This window comes from Lissotriton vulgaris, chromosome 6 (genome assembly GCF_964263255.1).
Source record: "Lissotriton vulgaris chromosome 6, aLisVul1.2, whole genome shotgun sequence".
Classification (NCBI taxonomy): domain Eukaryota; kingdom Metazoa; phylum Chordata; class Amphibia; order Caudata; family Salamandridae; genus Lissotriton; species Lissotriton vulgaris.
In genome coordinates this window covers 1,856,833,697-1,856,855,784 of record NC_141694.1, presented here as the reverse complement: position 1 = coordinate 1,856,855,784, position 22,088 = coordinate 1,856,833,697, and the positions used below count along the sequence as shown (strand labels likewise).

The 22,088-nt window shown below is 47.7% G+C and overlaps 2 protein-coding genes across 2 annotated transcripts; both read left to right on the top strand.

Moving 5' to 3' along the window:
- Window positions 1–6,417: 6,417 nt before the first annotated feature.
- LOC147709661 (coiled-coil domain-containing protein 166-like) lies at window positions 6,418–20,268 on the top strand. The gene is made up of 2 exons (XM_086928176.1): window positions 6,418–6,524; window positions 18,020–20,268. The coding sequence occupies exon 2, from the start codon at window positions 18,044–18,046 to the stop codon at window positions 19,010–19,012; it is 969 nt and encodes a 322-aa protein (XP_086784302.1). The 5' UTR covers window positions 6,418–6,524; window positions 18,020–18,043; the 3' UTR covers window positions 19,013–20,268.
- On the top strand, window positions 6,443–10,117 carry LOC147709662 (coiled-coil domain-containing protein 166-like). The gene has a single exon (XM_086928177.1). The coding sequence runs from the start codon at window positions 6,443–6,445 to the stop codon at window positions 7,382–7,384; it is 942 nt and encodes a 313-aa protein (XP_086784303.1). The 3' UTR covers window positions 7,385–10,117.
- Window positions 20,269–22,088: the final 1,820 nt, after the last annotated feature.

Below are 22,088 nucleotides of genomic sequence, written 5' to 3'. Positions count from 1 at the left end.
ACTTCAAAAAGAAGTAAATAATCTTTGGTTTTAAACTTCGCCCGTCCTGAGGAAGGTGCCAAAATTGTAATCAACGCACCGAAACGCGTCGACAGTGGGACTTTTTAATGTATATGAATTGTATGTATTTTGTATTTAATTTGCGAGTATAAAAGTATATGATTTTTAATTTTGGAGTGACTCTGAGATAGATACCGTAAATTGGAATTGTTAGATAGTATATAAGTCTGTACCAGAGCACCCAATCACAGTATCAATTGAATGCAATTTTAACAATGATTTTATCAAGTATAAATGTTTTCCTATAATAATAAAAAATGTTGAGAGTAACAAAAATGATATTCTAGTGTGGAGTTCTAATATTTACCTGATATCTACCTAATATTACAAGCCACAAAGTAACAGGCATTGATTTAAATGTGTAGGCCACATGGTCACTAACTAAAAGACTAATACACAGAAAGGATTTCTCTTTTTTGATAAATATTTGATACCCAGTCCTTTCTGGTCCCTGGGAAACTCTCTATTTTTGGAGACAGCTGTGAGTAGGCCTTAAACTGGAAAAGCGAGGGGTGCTGTTAGTCAGAGTTGGGGCTACACTGGGTGCATGAGAAGGAGCAAGTACTAAAATAGCTGTCCTGCTGCTGGTCATTCAGGATTTGCTGCATTGCCTGGTGAAGATGTGCATTAAGACTCTCTTCGGTCCAAGGACTGGTATAGCAATGATGCTACAGGGGGTGATTGTGGTGTGGTGACTCTGTGGGTCCAGCTTTGTCGCGTGGTAAGTCATCACGGATGTTGCATCAAGACAACCATAGGCTGCTACCTTATGAAGCCACTGTGTCTGGCAACAAGAGTTTGAAAAGTGTCAATAAATGGCTTAAAGCTGCCCTTTTCTAAGGATAAGGGAGCATCCAAAAGGCAACCCATCAATTTACCTGGCGCTCTGAACAACCTGGCATCAGAGCCGGAGTCTGTTTTTGCTGGCTGTGACGAATATCAAGTCCTAGCTTGGAATGGGGACAGTCATTTGGGGGACGGGTTCATGGGAGATGACCGAAGCATAAGTGAGCAGCGCACCAGAGCAGAGATATAAAGGGGAAGGGAAAAGTGCAGGGAACAGAGGTGAGGCATAGAGAGTAGAAAGTGAGGCACAAACGAGAGAGCCACTGGATGCAAGATGTGAAAGAAAACAGACAGACATCAGAAGAGAGATGGGTGATCGGGATCAGAATATGTCTTGTCCTTGGGGTTATTCTCAGGCAAGATAAAATCTAAAGCAAAAAATAACAGTTTTAAGCAAATAAGGAACCGACTCTATGACCTCCGGACATAGAGTGGCACATAGAGTGGGACATAGAATGGGGCATAGAGTGGGTCATAGAGTGGGACATAGAGTGGGACATAGAGTGGGGCATAGAGTGGGGCATAGAGTGGGGCATAGAGTGGGGCATAGAGTGGGGCATAGAGTGGGGCATAGAGTGGGACATAGAGTGGGGCATAGAGTGGGGCATAGAGTGGGGCATAGAGTGGGGCATAGAGTGGGACATAGAGTGGTGCATAGAGTGGGGCATAGAGTGGGGCATAGAGTGGGGCATAGAGTGGGACATAGGGTGGGGCATAGAGTGGGGCATAGAGTGGGACATAGAGTGGGACATAGAGTGGGACATAGAGTGGGGCATAGAGTGGGACATAGAGTGGGACATAGAGTGGGGCATAGAGTGGGACATAGAGTGGGGCATAGAGTGGCGCATAAAGTGGGACATAGAGTGGGGCATAGAGTGGGACATAGAGTGGGGCATAGAGTGGGGCTTAGAGTGGGACATAGAGTGGGGCATAGAGTGGGACATAGAGTGGGGCATAGAGTGGGGCATAGAGTGGGACATAGAGTGGGGCATAGAGTGGTACATAGAGTGGGGCATTGAGTGGGGCATAGAGTGGGGCATAGAGTGGCGCATAGAGTGGGGCATAGAGTGGGACATAGAGTGGGACATAGAGTGGGACATAGAGTGGGACATAGAGTGGGGCATAGAGTGGGACATAGAGTGGGACATAGAGTGGCTCTGCCTCTGGGCTCGACCTAATGATAGCTCCTGGCAGGCTTGACACGATTCACCTGATTAACTGCTCCCAGCAGCCACGCATCTGGATGAGCAGCACCCCAACAGTGGTTTGTCCCTCAAAAAAGCATTTTGTGTTGGAAATCTGCAGAGGGACACTTTTTAAATTGGAATTTACTGGTAAAAACTGTATTAGTCCGAGTCCAGGCCTTCCTTGTGGTGCAGCGGTCAGAGCTCCTGAATCAGGAGCTGGGGCTCCATGTTCGAGCTCGAGTGAGCTGTAATTCTTTGCAAATTACTTAATCTCCTACTAAAACAGTAAGGTCAAGCAGTGGGGTGGGAGGGCATGGCAAATTAACCTGGGAGAAGCAAAGTGAACAGAACAGCGACCTGCAGTGTGTGGGACGGATGGAGGGACATGGCAAATTAAGCTGCTAGAAGGAAAGTAAACAGAACAATTAAGGAGCAGAGGCAGGCCAACAAAAAGGAAATACTGCAGTCAAAGTTCTCTAAATAGCCCTAATGAGTAAGATACATGTAACAGGGGCTGTCCTCATGGGAGGGGACAATAGAAAAAAGGGAGGTACTTAACAGGAAGAAGGAGGGACTATTAACAAAATAACCCAATGAAATGAAAGGAATTTTGAAAGACACTGCTAGAAGACAATAAAATGTATGGGCGGAACATAGGTGGAGCTTAATGCCCATATACTGAATACAGCATGTCTTGAAGCGACAGCGCAGGCGCTGCCTATGCAAGATCTAAAACAGTCATCGAAAGGAAGAGCACCACGCGTGGGAAGCAAGTCATCATGGAAAGGTGGCTTCTCGCAAAAATCAACTTGCACCACAAATAAACAAAACTCTTACTTTAATGTATCATCCAGATAAGCGTGTAAACACTGTAAATATTGCCATCTCTCATTTTTTGTAAGCAAAACTTAAAATAATAAGACTTGTAAATGAACGCAGTGCATGTACATACTCATTTAGATTATTATTATTATTATTATTATATGAAATTTATAACGCGCTCAGATTACCCGGGGGCATCCCGGCGCGAGACAGAACCAAGAGGAGAGACTCAAGTCCAATCACTACTGTGGAACAAATAGGTCTTCAGGAGTTTCCTAAACAGATGACTCTTCGAGCTGGAAATGTGTTGCTCTCAGTGGGGAAGGGCTTCTCTGGCAGATGGCTCCTATTTGTGCAAAAAGGCTCTCCGGATGCTGAAAACAAGGAACCTCCTGCACTGCAAATGTAGTGCTCCCTTGGAGACAGAATAATACGTGTACTGGCCAATATCATGATGCTAAGAGATAACCACTCTTCTGAGTTCACCCAAGATGTGATTAAAAGTGTCTCGAAGCAATTGCCAAAGGGGGCTAACCTAAGGCAATAAATAGCTGATGGGGGCTTCCCCAAAGTCAATTTGTTGCATATGTTTTTAAAATAAAACGTATTGTGTGTGCCGGACCTAAGAATCAAGTCATGTTTTAAAGGTATCTCATATGAACACATGTACTCAACTAATTTATGTAATGAGATGGGATAATTTTCTTGTTGTTTTAATCTTTCTGAAACCCTGTCTGGATTTCACCATTTGACAGGCTGAAAAGCCGAACCCTAAAATCCTTGAGGTGAAATTCAGCATCTGAAGCATAGGAGCATTTGTTTCCAATAATTATCAGGGCCTTCTCTATATCTTTCACCCTATTGAACCACCGTAGTACGCTTAGAGCCCAGATACTCCGCCACCATAACTCTCCGTGCTACCACCAGGACTCCGCCCTTTAGACCACAGCTTTCCAAACTTTTCTTGTTGGTGCCACACCTTTTGGAGATTTATCATTTTGGGATACAGTAAGGCAGTGTAGCAAGCGAGCCCGAACCACTTAAGGGGGGTTCTCCCGCCAGAAGACATTTTTTAAATAAAAGTGGGCAAATGGGGAATTTCCAAGCAAATTGAGACCATGAGGTTGCACAAATGCCCCTGCAGCGGATGCCTTCATCCACTGAGCCACCAGACCCGGCATACACACATCTTTCTCTCTCTCTCGCTGTCGCTCTCTCTCTCTCTCTCTCTCGCTCTCTCTCGCTCTCTCTCTCGCTCTATCTCGCTCTCTCTCGCTCTATCTCGCTCTAGCTCCCTCTATCTTGCTCTATCTCGCTCTATCTCACTCTATCTCGCTCCCTCTCTTTCTGTCTGTCTCCCTCCCTCTCTCTCTCTGTCTGTCTCCCTCCCTCTCTCTGTCTGTGTCCCTCCCTCCCTCTCTCTGTCTGTCTCCATCCCTCTCTCTGTCTGTCTCCATCCCTCTCTCTGTCTGCCTCTCTCCCTTTCTCTGTCTGTCCCCCTCCCCCTCTGTCTGTCTGTCTCCCTCCCTCCCTCTCTCTCTCTCTGTCTCCCTCCCTCTCTATGTCTGTATGCCTCCCTCTCTCTGACTGTCTCCCTCCCTCTCTCTGTCTGTATCCCTCACTCTCTCTGTCTGTCTCCCTCCCTCTCTATGTTTGTCTCCCTCCCTCTCTCTGTCTGTCTCCTTCCCTCTCTCTGTCTGTCTCCCTCCCTCTCTCTCTCCCTCTTTCTCCCTCCCTCTCTCTCCCTCTGTCTCCCTCCCTCCCTCTCCCTCTGTCTCCCTCCCTCCCTCTCTCTCCCTCTGTCTCCCTCCCTCCCTCCCTACCTCCCTCCCTCTCTCTCTCTCCCTCTGTCTTCCTCCCTCCCTCTCTCTCCCTCTGTCCATCTACCTCCCTCTATCTCCCTCTGTCCGTCTCCCTCCCTCTCTCTCGCTCCCTCTGTCTCCCTCTGTCCGTCTCCCTCCCTCTCTCTTGCTCCCTCTGTCTCCCTCTCTGTCTTTCTGCCTCTCTGTCTCTGTCTCTCAGTCTCTGCTTCTAATGTCTGTCGCTGCCTCTATCTATCTGTCTGTCCCTGTATATCTATCTCCCTCTCTCTGTCTCTCTCTCCGTCTCTGTCTTTCTCTGCCTCTATCTGTCTGCCCCATCCCTGTCTCTGTCTCTATCTCTGTCTGTCTCTGTCTTCCTCCCTCTCGCTATCTCTCTCTCCCTCTCTCTCTGTCTCCCTCACTCTGCCTGTCTCCCTCACTCTGCCTGTCTCCCTCTCTCTCTGTCTCCCTCTCTCTGTCTCCCTCCCTCTCTCTCCCTCCCTCTCTCCCTCTGTCTATCTTCGTTTGTCTCCCTCTAGTCAGTTTCCCTCCCTCTGTCTCCCCCTTTTGTCTCCCCCTGTCTGTCTCCCTCTGTCTCCCTCTCTGTCTCCCTCCCTCTCTGTCTCCCTCTCTTTCTGTCTCCCTCCCTCTCTGTCTCCCTTTCTCTCTGCCTCCCTCTCTCTCTGTCTCCCTCCCTCTGTCTCCCTCTATCTGTCTCCCTCTCTTTGCCTCTGTCTACCCCGGACTCCTTCCCTCCCTCTGTCTCTCTCCCTCTGTCTCCCTCTTCCTCTGTCTCCCACGGTTTCCCTCCCTCTGTCTCCCTCCCTCTGTCTCTCTCCGTCTGTCTCCTTGTCTGTCTCCCTCCCTCTGTCTCCCTCCCTTCGTCTGTCTGTCTCCTTCCCTCTGTTGCCCTCCTCCCTCTGTCTGTCTCCCTCTGTCTGTCGCCCTCTGTCTCTGTCCCTCTGTCCCTCTGTCTCCCTCCCTCTGTCTGTCTGTTTCCTTCTCTCTGGCTTCCTCCCTCTCTTTCCCTCCCTCTGTCGCCCTCCTCCCTCTGTCTGTCTCCCTCTGTCAGTCGCCTACTGCCTCTCCCTCTGTCTCCCTCCCTCTGTCTCCTTCCCTCTGTCTCCGTCACTCCGTCTGTTACTCTCTGTCACCTCACCCCAGCTTCCCGGGCACACACACAGCCCACCGAGCACTTCACAGGTCTTTAAAAGACCCTTTACTTGTTAATGAGGCTTTGTTGTGAATCGCCCGGTCCCCGTAGAGCAGAGTGTCTAGGAATGCCTCTCTATTAGCAGCAGTGCTAAGTGCCCGCGACACACCCACCATTTGCAGGGGACACAGTACTATGTCGGGACACACAGTTTGGAAAGCTCTGCTTTAGACAGTAGACCAACCATCACCCTCAACACCCCAAGAAGAATTTGAAACAATAAGAAAATGTTGAGTCAGCATCTAACTCTGACCTTCAATTTGCTGTAGAAACAAGTTTGCAACAGGTGAATTTATCTCCCAAGAATTAATTTCAGTTTGTTGAGATAACAGTGGCGCCCTTCACAAAGAGAGGTTGTCACCATCTGTTTTTATGGTGATTGCTTCAGTTGTCCTCAGCTAGAACTCTGAAATGCTGTGGGTGGTGTATTTGTTTTGTTAAGTCATTTTCCCCAGACTCATCAACTGTTTTTCGGATTATTTCTCTAGGATTAAAGACTGCGGCTCAACAACATGCCACCCAAAAAGAAGCAACCGAGTGACAACGCCAAGAACCCAGTAGGCAAATCCGCAAAGGAGGCTCCTGCCACAGCAGGTGAGGCACAAGGAAAGGCAGAAGGCACAGGCGAGCCAGTCTTGTCTGAGAGAGAGGCCTACCTTCAACAAGAGAACAAGCAGCTCGCGTTGAGCATGGAGTCGCTGAGGAAGCGACTGGACATGCTGCGGCATGACAACGAGTTCTTGCAGGAAGAGGCGCAGCGGATCCGGGTGGAGAGCCAAGAGTACATGTCCTACATGTCCAAGCGGACCCAGAAGCGTGAGAACGCCATCATCTCGTTGAGCGACCAGAACCAGAGGGAGCTGGAGGACATCAGAAGGCAACAGGAGGAGCTGCAAACCAACTTCATGGAGAAGGAGGCCCAGCTAAACCACCTGCTCCTTCAGCAAGAGGCCAGACTGGCTCACGTTAACCAGGAGATCGAAGACCTCCAGCCCGTCAAGAACCTGCAGCTAGAGCAGATCGCCAGGATCAAGGAGCTGGAGCAAGAGGTCATGACCTCCAGGGCCAATAACGCGGACACGCTGCTAAAGATCAAGGGGGCTTTCCTTCAGGGTAAGGCTGCATACGTGGCGGGCTCTGAGCAGCAGGTGCTGACGCTGGCCAAGGAGGCAGGGGAGGAGGCGGAGCGCTTCATGAAGGAGCATAATGAGGGGGTGGTGCAAGAAAACCAGCAGCTGCGCCAGCAGCTCCTGCACCTCATCCGGCGCTCGCGAGTACTGCAGGCGCACAAGCTGCACCTGAAGGCACAGAATACGCAGCTCATCCAGGAGTCCCAGTACAGCCAGACCATGGAGCGCTGCCGACGCCGAAAGCAACTACCGCATTTCAGTGGCGCAGCCACCAGTGAAAAGCTAAGGGTGAAGTTCAAGGGACTGTCAGAGGAACACAAGTGAATGACACCTGCAGTGACTACCAATCATAGTCAATCTTGGCTCATTCCTGCACGTATGACGCAATTTATGAACGGAATATGAAGCCAATCAGCAGTGGATTATGGGGGCACCTGGGCCCACCTGCAACCAATCAGGAAACAAAACCGACCTTTCCTTTCAACATGGCTCCTGTTCATTCCCTGTGTTTATCATGGTGCTAGTAGTGGTGGGAAGGTTGGTAATAGTATTTACTCATTGCTTGCAACCAGTTGGACAGACTTCTGCCAGAATTATCGCTAGCTACATTAAGGGTGGACATGGCCACTGCTCTCAGCCGCTAAGACAACACATTCTGGAATCCCATCAGGAATAAACAAACTGTCAGAATATTGTAGCAGATATGGTAAATTTAGTTTTAATTATATCTTCAGAGTTTCTCAGTTAATTTTTAACATAAAACCAGGCCCAAAGGCCAGAAGAGCCCATGCTTTTACAGGGTAGCCCCTTCTCCACTAGCATCTATCACCAAAAGTGGTGCAAAGAGGGTGAACACACGGCGTTGGCTCAGGATATGCAGATTCCTCATATTGTAGAAGTTATCATATGTGTACAATCATCCTTTAATGAACATAGTATGTGCTCCTTAGCAATGTTCGCAGGACCTCTTGTGGTCACAGATCTATACGATGAAGCATTGCTCAATCCAAACTGCGTGTTAAATCTCAGACCGGTCTCTATGCTCTACGCAGCATGTGGGGGATGGAGGTGGAGGGACAGACATCACATTGCTTAACATGGGGGGGAACCCTGGGCATTTGGGAGAGTGGACAGGGCGTTGACGGGCTGCTTGTAGTACAAAACGAGTTTCAGAGTTATCCCTGTGTCTGGTTGGCAAAGTCAACTTCCTGGACAGCCTCTTCCAAAGGCTCAGGTAAAGATTCAATGAAAAAAGAAAACACAGTGGTGTGTCTAAGTACAACATCTCCTAGTGCCTGCTTGGCTGGCACCATCCCAGGTGTGACAATTCCCATCACCATGCCGGTGAAGGTGTGTTCTCCCGTCTGGGTTTGAGACAGGTTCCAAATGTTTGATACTTTTAAGACCCCATAGTCTTTTTACTCTGTTAGGGTCTGAGATACTTCCATTCACCATTAAAACTCCATCTCACTTGACACGTGACGTGTACCAGTGTCCAGGGGGTTCTGCAAGACCACTTTGCCTTGGTGCACCATGTTGATAATAGGCCTTTCTGGCATTCCAATAAAATTCCGTATTCTGTCAGTGTTGGAAAGTGGGTTATTGGTAGGGGCAAATGTAGGTCTGCCACTGGCAATAAGGTCACTAACACATGATAGGACCCAGCATAGGTATTGGACAATTATTCCTGTGGTCAGTTTGAACACGAAAGTGAGTCCCAAACAAATATGGTCTCAACTTTTTCAGTGACCACACCACAGCAAAAGCCTCTCTCTCAATGGCACTCCACCTCTGCTCTCTGGGGAGAAGCCTCCTTCTATTAAAGGCAACTGGCTGGTCAAGGCTCCCTTCATTCATCTGTGACCAAACTGCCCCAATCCCTTGCTCTGAAGCATCAGCCTGAACTACAAATTCTTGTGTGTAGTCAGGGGCAAGTAACACTTGTGCTGAACACATAGCAGCTGTCAGAGTGTCAAAAGCCTTCTGACACTCTGGGGTCCAAATCACCTTTTTGGGCCTCTTTTTAGAAGTCAGTTCTGTTAGGGGCACCACAATGGTCCCATCATTTTGAACAAACCTTCTATAGTACCCTGTCAGTCCAAGGAATGCCCTGACCTGAGTCTGGGTAACAGTAGCTGTCCAATCCAAAATAGTTTGGATTTTAGCTTGGAGAGGCTGTGCATGGCCCCCACCTACCAGGTGGCCCAGGTGCACCACAGAACTTTGCCTATTTGGCATTTGCTTGCCCAAATAGTCAGGCCTGCCTGCTGCATGGCCTGAAGCACTTCCCTTAGGTGGTTTAAGTGATCCCCCCCCAGGTAGAACTGTATACAGCTATATCTTCCAAGTAAGCTGCACTAAACTGTTCCTTGATTCCTGCCCTATCATTAATTCCACAGAATCCAACCCCAGGTGGATCGACCAATCGAAGCACTCATCAGATCTCTGATAGTTACTACTAATGGTAGGTTTTCAGAACCATCGGTCAATCCTTTCACACTATGTAACACACCTCACGTATGGCTAATTTCTCTCGTTGGCAGTCCTACCTCTTCCTGAAGAAGATCCGACGTGACTTCAATTGAATCACGCACTTTCTTGGGTCAAAACCAATGACGTGCCTTTACAATCCTTCCCCATTCTCAACACGGGATGTAATAGCAGAACCATGTATGGATTGGACATTCAATCAAATAGGGATTGATGTCTCTGAATAAACATTTTATATATATTTTGTACAGCACTGTATATATGGTATTCACCCAAAGCACTTTGTCACTTCTAGATCACCTTATCACTGATTAGATAATTGTTGCATCACCCTTTTAAAAAAAGAAAACAAAATTGTTTTTTGTGACAGCCTGACTAAGATATAACTCTAATTGTATACCAGAAAAATACATGAATTTATGAATACAATTGCTCTTGATTACATCAATCTAGGTGTGTTTACCTTTTTTATTTTTAAATGCTGTTAAAATAATTATCTAACTCCTGAAAGAACCTAACTTACCTTTGATTTACACAACAGGACCAGGCACACCGGCACAGCTGTGAGTAGGCCTTAAACTGGAAAAGCGAGGGGTGCTGTTAGTCAGAGTTGGGGCTACACTGGGTGTATGAGAAGGAACAAGTACTAAAATAGCTGGACTGCTGCTGGTCATTCAGGATTTGCTGCATTGCCTGGTGAAGATGTGCATCAAGACTCTCTTCGGACCAAGGACTGGTATAGCAATGATGCTACAGGGGGTTAGAAAACGATCTACATCTCCCTATTAAAACAATATAAAAATTCTATCTTACAAACTAAATCCACATATTTCTCTCAAAAATCATTAATTCCTCGTCCAAATCCAAAGATGTTTTCTCCGTTGTTAATGAGCTCACTTTACCAGACCGGGTACTAGCCAAGCCGGCCCCCTCTCAGGTATTGTGGGACTCATTAAACGCCTTTTTCATCGGAAAAAATTGCTCTCATCAAAAACAATATTCCGCCTTCAATCCCATGTTTGATCCCTGCTACCACTTGTGGAAATCCACTGGCGCTAGACCATATCCCCCCAATTTCTAAGCCAGAGTTTTTGGCCCTCCTAAATAGAGTAAACTCTGGCTCCCCAAATGACAGTTGCCCCCCTGAGGTCTTAAAGAAAGCCTTTCGAGCCTGCCCTGATCCTCCACTTTCATTACTCAACAGCTCTCTGACCACTGGCACTGTTCCTGACTTTTTTAAATGTGCCGCAGTGGTGCCTATTCTTTAAAAAAACCAACGCTGATCCCCTAGTACTGAGTAACTTCCGCCCCATTTCCCTACTCCCTTTTCTTAGTAAAATTCTAGAGGCCCATGTGACTAATTGTCTCAGTGCCTTTATTGAGTCTTCCCAATTTCTGGATCCCCAGCAGGTGGGTTTCCGGCCGGGACACTCTACTGAGGCTGTTATTGTGGCTGTGATGGACGAGCTCAGGAAGGGGGCTGATAACAACATTCCCCAGGCCCCTGTGCTTCTGGATTTGTCGGCTGCTTTCGACACGGTCGATCACACCCTTTTGATCGACCGTGTCGGCAGCGCCGGCATCCGGGGCACAGCGCTAGAGTGGATCAGATCCTTCTTATTCCATCGCTCCCAGGCTGTTCGCTTTTCCTCCTTATCAGCCACCCCTGAGAAACTAACCTGTGGGGTTCCACAAGGGTCGGCTCTATCACCACTTTTATTCAACCTATATATGCAACCCCTGATTCAATCCCTACACAACTATCCTGTTACCATCTTCAATTACTTTGATGACATTCAAATGCTCTTTAATCTTAACTCCACACCGGCATCCATCGCTGATTTTCAGTCTACTATGACCTTTATTGGAGAATGGATGTCCCAAAGCCAATTGAAATTGAATCCCAACAAAACGGAGCTGGTTCTAACAGGAGGCCCCCTTAATCCCTGGAACCCCAATGTTTGGCCACCATCTTGGGGCCCCGCTCCTTCCCCTTCTGAATCTGTAAAGAGTTTAGGGGTCACCATCAGCAAAGATCTCTCATTGGCACCCCAGATCAAGGCAGTTACTTCGTCATGTTTTTTGCAACAACGACGAATTCGAAAAATCTCCAGGTTTCTGACCACTGAGGCCCTTGTACTGGTTATTATGGCACTGGTTATCTGGTTATCTCCCGCCTTGATTATGCCAACGTTCTTTACGTTGGCATTCCAGCCTACCAACTTCGCCAATTACAACTGGTGCAGAATCAAGCGGCGAGACTTGTATTTCGTCAACCTAGACATCAACATGTCTCCCCCATATTGAAAAAGCTTCATTGGCTGCCAGTGGCGAAACGTGGTATTTTCAAACTTGGCTGCACCGTTTTCAAATCTTTGACTGGCCATGGCCCTGCCTTTGTAACATCTAGGATCCATCGTTACGTCCCCTCCCGTAACCTGCGCTCCTTGCACCACAACCTTCTTTCTGTCCCTTCCTTCAAGCGGAAGAAACACGGCGGCCTTGGGTTCTCTTTACTGGCACCCAAAACTTGGAATTGTCTCCCCTACGAACTCCGGTCAACCTCCTGCTACATGTCCTTCAGGAAACTACTAAAAACTCACCTGTTCCGACAAGGATATGATGACTGAACACTGGCTCCCTGTCCCCTCCTGAGTTTATCTGCCCCATAGCGCCATGAAACCAGTGGTGTCCGAGCGCTCTACAAATAATTTTTACATTACATTACATTGTGGTGTGGTGACTTTGTGGGTCCAGCTTTGTCTCTTGGTAAGTCATCACGGATGCTGCATAAAGACAACTATAGGCTGCTACCTTATGAAGCCACCGTGTCTGGCAACAAGAGTTTGAAAAGTGTCAATAAATGGCTGAAAACTGCCCTTTTCTAAGGATAAGGGAGAATCCAAAAGGCAACACTTCATTTTACCTGGTGCTCTGAACAACCTGGCACCTGTTTTTGCTTGCTGTGATGAATATCAAGTCCTAGCGTGGAATGGGGACAGTCATTTGGGTGACGGGTTCATAGGAGATGCCCGAAGCGTAAGTGAGCAGTGCACCAGAGCAGAGATACAAAGGGGAAGGGAAAAGTGCAGGGAACAGAGGCGAGGCATAGAGAGTAGAAAGGAAGGCACAAATGAGAGAGTCAACTAGATGGAAGATGTGCAAGAAAACAGACATGCAGAAGAGAGATGGGTGATCGGGATCAAAATATGTCTTGTCCTTGGGGTTATTCTCAGGCAAGATAAAAGCTGAAGTTAAAAATAACAGTTTTATGCAAGTCATGAACCCACTTCATGCCCTCTGGACAAATGGTTTTGTGGGCCCAACAAGTATTTTCACTTCAAGCCCCAGGAAAGTATGTTATGCTCATGCTTGCAAATTAAGGAGCATTCTTGTTGACCAGGCAGGCTCAGAAAGGTTTGAGGAAGGAACTGGGCAGAGATCGGTTATTGGGACTATAGTGGCCTCAGGTCTAGAGTGACCTCAGTTGAACCCACTCACTGCGTGGGTTCCGCTCTGCTTTGGGCAGGTAATCACTAGACATCACTACATTTTGCAGTTACTCAAAACTATGTCAAAGGCTCCATCGTTGTTTCACAGCTATTACTCAACTTTAAAACCGACACGACGATCTCCAGAGGCGTGGTGTTTGGTGAGCACTATTTTATATTTGTTATGAAGCGTGGTGCCATTGCAGCACTGAAACTTGCTAAAGCCGTGCTACAACGAGGCCAACACAGTGAAGGCACTTAGGTCAGACCGAAGGGAGGGTGGTGGTGTGGAATAGTGCTATGGGCAAGTTCACAGATCAAAGAGGTTTTTGGGTTTATCAGACATGAGCCGATCCAAATGAAGGTGAAAGGCTATTTTGATACTGACGAGGTTCACTTGTCACAAGCTGGAATGGACCTATTATTCTTGGACATACAAGAGACACTGTAAAGAGCCGGTTTCAAGTGAAGAAAGTGCTGTTTGGTTGGCGGGGGCTCTTCAGGCGACGGGGCCGCCTCCAGAGCTGTGGCGGCGTTACAGGGCAATCTGGAAGTAGTTTGGGTACAGAAGGATACCGCTGCAGGAGCATAATATGGGTGACAGAGCCAAATCTCAGAAGCCTCAGGGTAGGTTCCTGGAACAATGACGTCGGCGTCCCGTTAGTCCTTCGGGCGGTTGTGGGCCTGAACAACTGGGGGCTTGCCTTGCTACGCTCCGCCCTGAAAGGGGCGTGAGAAATAAGGACCAGTGTCACGTGATCCAGTAAGGGGATCACCCCTAAAAGGGTAGCGCTGAATGGGTTTCCACAGTGCTTGGCTCATCAGGCGGGCAGGGTAGCATAGGTTAGGACGTCTACCTGCCCTTGGATCGCCCGTAAAATAACCCACCATAATTTGCATACTTTTGTATGGAATAAACCTGCAGCCATATTTTCTCCAAACAAAAAAGTTGTGTTGTGTGTTCATTCATGCATGCCTTTTCTACTTTGGTGCGGGTGGGGACCCTGCGCCAATAATGGAACTATGGGGCTTCCCGTGGCCCCCACAAGGGGCCACCTCGGAAGGCGGCCAACCCTTAGTGGCATTTAGGCGCCTCCCCACACCCACTCACTTCTGAGGGACTCCAGGAGGAGTCCTCTTACAGGGCGCGCTGGACACGTCATGTCCGGCACTCCAGGGAATGGGGAGGGGTATTTAGGCCTCCCCCGCCATTGTTGTTCCTCTTTGCTGCCCGACACGCATCTCTCACTCTACCGTGTACCCGGCATGGGACAGGCAAGGGAAGTTTGAGGATGTTGTAAGGTTTTCTTTGCCGGTGCAGGTGGAGTTACAGGGCGATCTGGAAGCAGTTTGGGTACAGAAGGATACCGCTGCAAAAGCACAATATGGCTGCCAGAGCCAAATCCCAGGAGCCTCATGGGAGGGTCCTGGAACAAGGACCATTAGTCCTTCGGGCGGTTCTGGGCCGGAACAACCGGGGGCTTGCCTTGCTATGCTCCGCCCTGAAAGGGACGTGAGTAATAAGGGACCAATGTGCCACGTGATCCAGTAAGGGGATCACCCCTATAAGGGTAGTACTGATTGGGTTTCCACAGTGCTTGGCTCATCAGGCGGGCAGGGTAGCATAGGTGAGGACGGCTACCTGCCCTTGGATCGCCCGTAAAATAACCCACCATAATTTGCATACTTTTGTATGGAATAAACCTGCGTCCATATGTTTTCCAAACAAAAAAGTTGTGTTGTGTATTTATGCCTGCATGACTTTTCTACTTTGGTGCGGGTGGGGACCTTGTGCCGATAATGGAACTGTGTGTCACTCCGCCTTACTCTGAGCCTCCCACTCCTAGAGGCACCCAGCATCCCCACACCCCCTTCCACTGCTGACCCATGTGGCGAAAGCTTTTCCCTATGAGATTTCCTTGTTATCTGCTGGTTTTAAAACCCTCAGGTAGGTTGTTAGAGAAAGCCAGGGGGCCCTGGTCCCGAAGCCATTGCGCAGGAGAGACCAGACAGAGAGAGGAGATGTCTTCTTCCATTACAGGCTGAGGGCGCTGGGAGGTGCCCTAAATGGGCAACTCATTTGGGCTGGAGGAGGCCACATTTTTCCTAGCCCCCACCCCTTTATCACTGCCGAGTTATTCCTGCCAGATGTGTCTTCTGCTGAATCCTCTGAGCCGCAGGCCCTGCTGCTCCCGCTTATAACTCCTGCAAAGTTTTCTAATGCAGAGACGCTCATGTTTATTGAAGCTGTCATAGGAGAGATGGCGGGATAAAGCCCCCTTGTGAACGGGACAGCTCGCTCACCCCTTCCGCCTCTCCGGCTTCCGCACAATTCTGTCAAGTAATGATAGACAGAAATCTTTTTTCACCCCCTGAATTGAGGCAATTGTCTCAATCTCATAGGCGCTGTCAAAGAGATAGCGATGCTTCATTATAGGCAGATCAAAAATAAGGCAGAATTAGCAAGGATAGAGGCAACATAGACAGTCTTATGGAGGAGGCGGGGCTTTACACAAGTTGTTCCAGCTGAAGCAATGAGAGTCGTGCCTGCAGTAAGAGAAACTCGATAAAGAAAGCTGTGCTTAAAGCCTAAGTAACATGTACCATGTAACAACCGAAGTAAAAGGGCCAGTCGCCATGGGAGGTTTCCAATGAAGACAAGGCGGTACCTAGGAGGGACTAACAAGCGTGCTTACGAATCAGAAGCCAGCATTTACGAAGGAAAATGACACAAGTCAATGACAAATATGGGCAGAGAGTGGGCGGGGCTTCAAGTGCATACTCCAATACAGCATGCCTCGCAGAACAGCACCTGCGCTCTGCCTCTAGGCTTGACCTAATGATAGCTCCTGGCAGGCTTGCACCCCCACAGTGGTTTGTCCCTCAAAAAAACGCATTTCATGATCGAAATCTGCAGAGGGACACTTTTGAAATTTGGAAATTAGGTGGAATGACACGATTAATTACTGGTAAACTTCATTAGTCCGAGTCCAGGCTTCCTTGTGGTGCAGCGGTCAGAGCTCCAGACTGAGAGCTGGGGATACGTGTTCGAGCCTTGGCATCGGCTCAAAATCCAGTGAGCTGTAATTCTTATGAAATCACTTAATCTCCTACTAATTTAAATTGAACAACAAAAGAAAAAAACAGTAAGGTCAAGCAATGGGGTGGGAGGGGATGGCAAATGAGTCTGCTAGAGGCAAAGTAAACAGAACAATTAAGGAGCATAAGCAGGCCAACAATAAGAAAATAGTGCAGTCAAAGCTCTCTAAATAACCCTAATGCAGCACTATTTTCATTCACAGTTCCTTTGGGGTCTCTATCATCTTGTATTCAATTACTTATTCACCGACACTCCATTTTCTTCCATTTTTCCCCTTTCTTGAGCCCTGGCATTAAGCCACTGTCAGCTTAAAATCTATGCACAAGCATTTCTATTGTTTAGTAGTACTCATTAACTATGTAACTCATACTTGTTGCATTTTACCCTGATGAAGGGCCATTGTTTCAGGCCCGAAATGCATTGGGAACATTTTGAAATTTGATTCAGTATGCTGCATTCAAGCTATATTATATTATTTTCATTTGGAACTGATCTGCTTGACATTGGAATAAACCACACAGATTTCTTGAAATTGTGGAATTCATGAAGATTCTTTTAAAGACAGCATTGTTGATGAATTTGATTCGGTTTCTTGATTACTTTTTCATTAATTGTATGAAGTTATTCACTAAATTTTGATTATTGTTAACACTTAGACCGTACACTTATCAGTGACGCAATAGTAGTGCACTGGGTTTACCTAGATATTTATCTAGTTATTTCTCATCATTTTGAACCAGGGGTTAGCAGACCCCCTTGCCTGGTGCACACAAAACTTAAAGTTCACATAGGTTAAATTCCTTTGAAATACTGTCATAGCGAGTTAAAACTAGTTTACTGAGTGCACACCAGTCGCGCTTACTAATTTGTATAAACGGAATATAGCATGTCTCGAAGTAACAGTGCAAGCGCTGCCTATGCGAGACCTAAAAAAGTCACACAAAGGAAGAGCACCTCTTTTGTGAAGGAAGTCCTCATGTAAAGGTGGCTTCCCACGAAAATCAACTTACGCCAAAAATAAACAAAACTCTTACTTTAATGTATAATCCAAATAAGTGTGTAAACACTATAATTATTGTATTCTCTCATTTTTTGTAATCAAAACTTTAAATAATAAGACCTGTAAATGATTGCAGTGCATTTACATACTCATTTAGATGAATATTCACACTGGAAATGTGTTGCTTTCAGTGGGGAAGGGCTTCTGCATTCTGAAAAGAGGCCCTGCCAGATGGTGAAAACAAGGAACCTCCTGCACTGCAAATGTAGTACTCCCTTGGAGGCAGAATAATATGCGTAACAGCCAATAGCATGCTGCTAAGAGACAACTACTCTTCTGAGTTCACCCAAGGTGTGATTAAAGCCCATTTGTTGCACATGTTTTCAAAATAAAATGTATTGTTTGTGCCAGACCCAAGAATCAAGTCATGTTTTAAAGGTATCCCTAATTAACACATTTATGCAACTGATTTATATAATGAGATGGGATCATTCTGCTACCTTGAGATCCAGGGTATGTCTTTCCTCCCTACCATCAGGACTCAGGCCCTGGACAGTAGAGCAACCACCACCCTCAACACCTCCAAGAAAAATCTGAAACAATAACATAATGTTGAGTCAGCATCTGACTTAGGTCTTCAATTTACTGTAGAAACAAATCTGCAAGAGGTGAATGAATCCCCCAAGCATTCGTATCAGTTTCTTGAGATGACGGTGGTGACCTTCAAACTGAGGTCACACAAGGTCGTCACCATCTGTTTTTATGGTGATTGCTTCAGATGTCCTCAGCTATAACTCTGAAATGCTGTGGGTGGTGTATTTGTTTTACTAAGTCATTTTCCCCAGACTCATCAACTGTTTTTCGGATTGTTTCTCTAGGATTAAAGACTGCGGCTCAACAACATGCCACCCAAAAAGAAGCAACCGAGTGACAAAGCCAAGAGCCCAGTAGGCAAACCTGCAAAGGAGGCTCCTGCCACAGCAGGTGAGGCACAAGGAGAGGCCGAGGGCACAGGTGAGCCAGTCTTGTCTGAGAGAGAGGCCTACCTTCAACAAGAGAACAAGCAGCTCGCGTTGAGCATGGAGTCGCTGAGTAAGCGACTCGACATGCTGCGGCATGACAACGAGTTCTTGCAGGAGGAAGCACAGCAGATCCAGTTGGAGAGCCAAGAGTACATGTCCCACATGTCCAAGCGGACTCAGAAGCCTGAGAACGCCATCATCACGTTGAGCGACCAGAACCAGAGAGAGCTGGAGGACATCAGAAGGCAACAGGAGGAGCTGCAAACCAACTTCATGGAGAAGGAGGCCCAGCTAAACCACTTGCTCCTTCAGCAAGAGGCCAAACTGGCTCAAGTCAACCAGGAGATCGAAGACCTCCAGCCCATCAAGAACCTGCAGCTAGAGCAGGACGCCAGGATCAAGGAGCTGGAGCAAGAGGTCATGACCTCCAGGGCCAAGAATGCGGACACGCTGCTAAAGATCAAGGGAGCTTTCCTTCAGGGTAAGGCAGCATACGTGGCGGGCTCTGAGCAGCAGGTGCTGACGCTGGCCAAGGAGGCGGGGGAGGAGGCGGAGCGCTTCATGAAGGAGCATAATGAGGGGGTGGTGCAAGAAAACCAGCAGCTGCGCCAGCAGCTCCTGCACCTCATCCGGCGTTCGCGAGTACTGCAGGCGCACAAGTTGCACCTGAAGGGGCAGAACATGCAGCTCATCCAGGAGTCCCAGTACAGCCAGACCATGGAGCGCTGCCGACGCCGAAAGCAACTACCGCCCTTCAGTGGCGCAGCCACCAGTGAAAAGCCAAGGGTGTGGTTCAAGGGACTGCCAGAGGAACACGTGAATGACCCCTGCAATGACCACCAATCATAGTCCATCTTGACTCATCCCTGCACGTATGACACAATTTATGAAAGGAATATGAAGCCAATCAGCAGCGAATTATGGGGGCAACTGGGCCCACCTGCAACCAATCAGGAAACAAAACCGACCTTTCCTTTCAACATGGCTCCTGCTCATTCCCTGTGTTTATCATGGTGCTAGTAGTGGTGGGAAGGTTGGTAATAGTATTTACTCATTGCTTCCAACCAGTTGGACAGACTTCTGCCAGAATTATCGCTAGCTACATTAAGGGTGGACATGGCCACTGCTCTCAACCACTAAGGCAACACATTCTGGAATCCCATCAGGAATAAACAAACTGTCAGAATATTGTAGCAGGTATGGTAAATTTAGTTTTAATTATATCTTCAGAGTTTTAACATAAAACCAGGCCCGAAGGCCAGAAGAGCCCATGCTTTTACAGGGTAGCCCCTTCTCCACTAGCATCTATCACCAAAAGTGGTGCAAAGAGGGTGAACACACGGCGTTGGCTCAGGATATGCAGATTCCTCATATTGTAGAAGTTATCATATGTGTACAATCATCCTTTAAAGAAGATAGTATGTGCTTCATAGCAATGGTTGCAGGACCTCTTGTGGTCACAGATCTATACGATGAAGCATTGCTCAATCCAAAACTGCGTGTTGAATCTCAGACCGGTCTCTATGCTCTACGCAGCATGTGGGGGATGGAGGTGGAGGGACAGGACATCACATTGCTGAACATGGGAGGGGAACCCGGGGCATTTGGGAGAGTGGACAGGGCGTTGACGGGCTGCTTGTAGTGCAAACCGAGTTTCAGAGTTATCGCTGTGTCTGGTTGGCAAAGTCAACTTCCTGGACAGCCTCTTCCAAAGGCTCAGGTAAAGATTCAATGTAAAAAGGAAACACAATGGTGTGTCTAAGTACAACATCTCCTAGTGCCTGCTTGGCTGGCACCATCCCAGGTGTGACAATTCCCATCACCATGCCGGTGAAGGTGTGTTCTCCCGTCTGGGTATGAGACAGGTTCCAAATGTTTGATATTTTAAGACCCCATAGTCTTTTTACTCTGTTAGGGTCTGAGATACTTCCATTCACCATTAAAACTCCATCTCATGTGACACGTGACGTGTACCACTGGCTCATCCACCCAGGGTTCTGCAAGACCACTCTGTCTTGATACACCATGTAGTAGTAGTAGTATAATCTTTATTCGGTAAAAATGTCACCATAAAAGAATACATTTTACACAATTATACATTACTTTTAGTTAAAAAAAAATGAAGAACATTGGATAAAACCTAGCAACGATAAAATTCCCTTATGAAAAAGTGAAGCCTGCACATTATACAGTACATTGGATGATTATTATGAGGCCCCAACCAAACATCCTCATCAGTACACTGTTGCATAATGGTTAGAGTGACTTCAAAAGCCATACTAATCATCAACATAACGTCCTGCCAATAGGGGCCTGCTAGCTATTTGGCGGGGAGGAGTTTTGCTTCATCCTCCTAATACGAGTCAACCATGCACTACTCAGAAATTTAGCCACCCCGCATACCATGGCAGAGGAAGACGGGTCAGTGGAGAGAACTCGTAGGGCCATTCTATGGCACCTCAAACCCAACTCCATGCATACTGGTTTCAACCAAACCTTCCTAGCCACTTTATAAGCGGGGTAGGCAAAAAGTAAATGCGCCACAGACTCCTTTGGAGCCGCGCACCCGGGGCAGGGGCGTGTGGGACCACCAACATTAGACCACCCTGAGGTGAACTCGTGCACCGGAAGTGTCCCATACCTGAGTTTTAAATAAAGGGCTCCATCCAGAGGCTTGGCTAAGAGGTCGAGGAAGGGTTCCAACTTCCTAGACCATTTAAACTCTAAGAACCGCTCGGTGAGTAAACCCCCAACCCCACTGCGTGTTGCCTCTGCCTGAACCCAGTTCCAATATAACTTCTTAATCACCGGTTTAGGAGGTGGCATTTGACTCGCCCACACATCCCTCAGGCCCAATTGCACCACCAACTGCCTCACGTTGCTCAACCACCCGATCTTGTTACCGACGTCGAGCAGAATTAGTTCATTCAGCACAGCAGCATAGTTGGCGAGCTCCCTGGTCCTTCGCAACCGAACCCAAAACAGTAGGGGGCGCAGCCGCACTAGATCTTTAAAGGATCGCCTGCCCAGATCTAGCCGCAAAGGAATTAGCGGGGGTAGAAACAGGAAGAGCCACCAAGTCCCTCAGAAACTTGTTTTCCGCTGCAACTAGCTCTGAAACATTTTTGAACCCCCACAGCTCGGAGCCATATAGTGCGGCCGGGAGAATCTGGCCCTCATAGATTACCATGACCGGTGCCACAGGTTTACTCATTGACTCCCGATGCTCTCTCAAAGTCACCCCTGACACTCTTTTAAGGCTGAGTAACATTTTAGCCAGGTGGTCCTTCCAGTTCATCTGACTATTTACCCGCACCCCCAAATAGTCGAATGAATCTACCAACTCCAAGGGTGCCCCACTGAGCGTAAAATTATTTCTAAATCTTTTGGAGGGTGAAAGAGCCATGAGCTTAGTTGTCGAGGTGTTAATGGTAAGTCCTCTATCTGTACAAAAGGTGCTGAATCGGTGCAGGAGCTTTTGGAGTGCCACCGGGGATTTAGAGATCAGTATGGTGTCATCCGCGAAGAGTAGAGTGGGGATTCTTTCCCCCGCCAGGGAAGGTGCATCCACCTCTTCATCTCTCAGATGATCCACCACTCCATTCACAAACAGAGAGAAGAGGGTCGGTGCCATAACACATCCCTGGCGTACTCCCCTCCTCACGGGCACCCTATCTGTCAGCTGGCTCTGGGTGCCCCATCTGATCCTCGCATAATTCCCCTCGTGGAGCCTTACAATAAAACTCAAAAGAAACCCGGCGAAACCCATCTTCTCCAACGTCTCCCACAGCCTTACTCGAGGGACTAGGTCAAAAGCTGTTTTGAGATCTATGAAAGCCATATAAAGGCTACCCCTTTTGATGCTAACTGACTTCCAATAGATGACAAAAAAGCGAAAGACCTGGTCCATCGTACCCACCTTCGG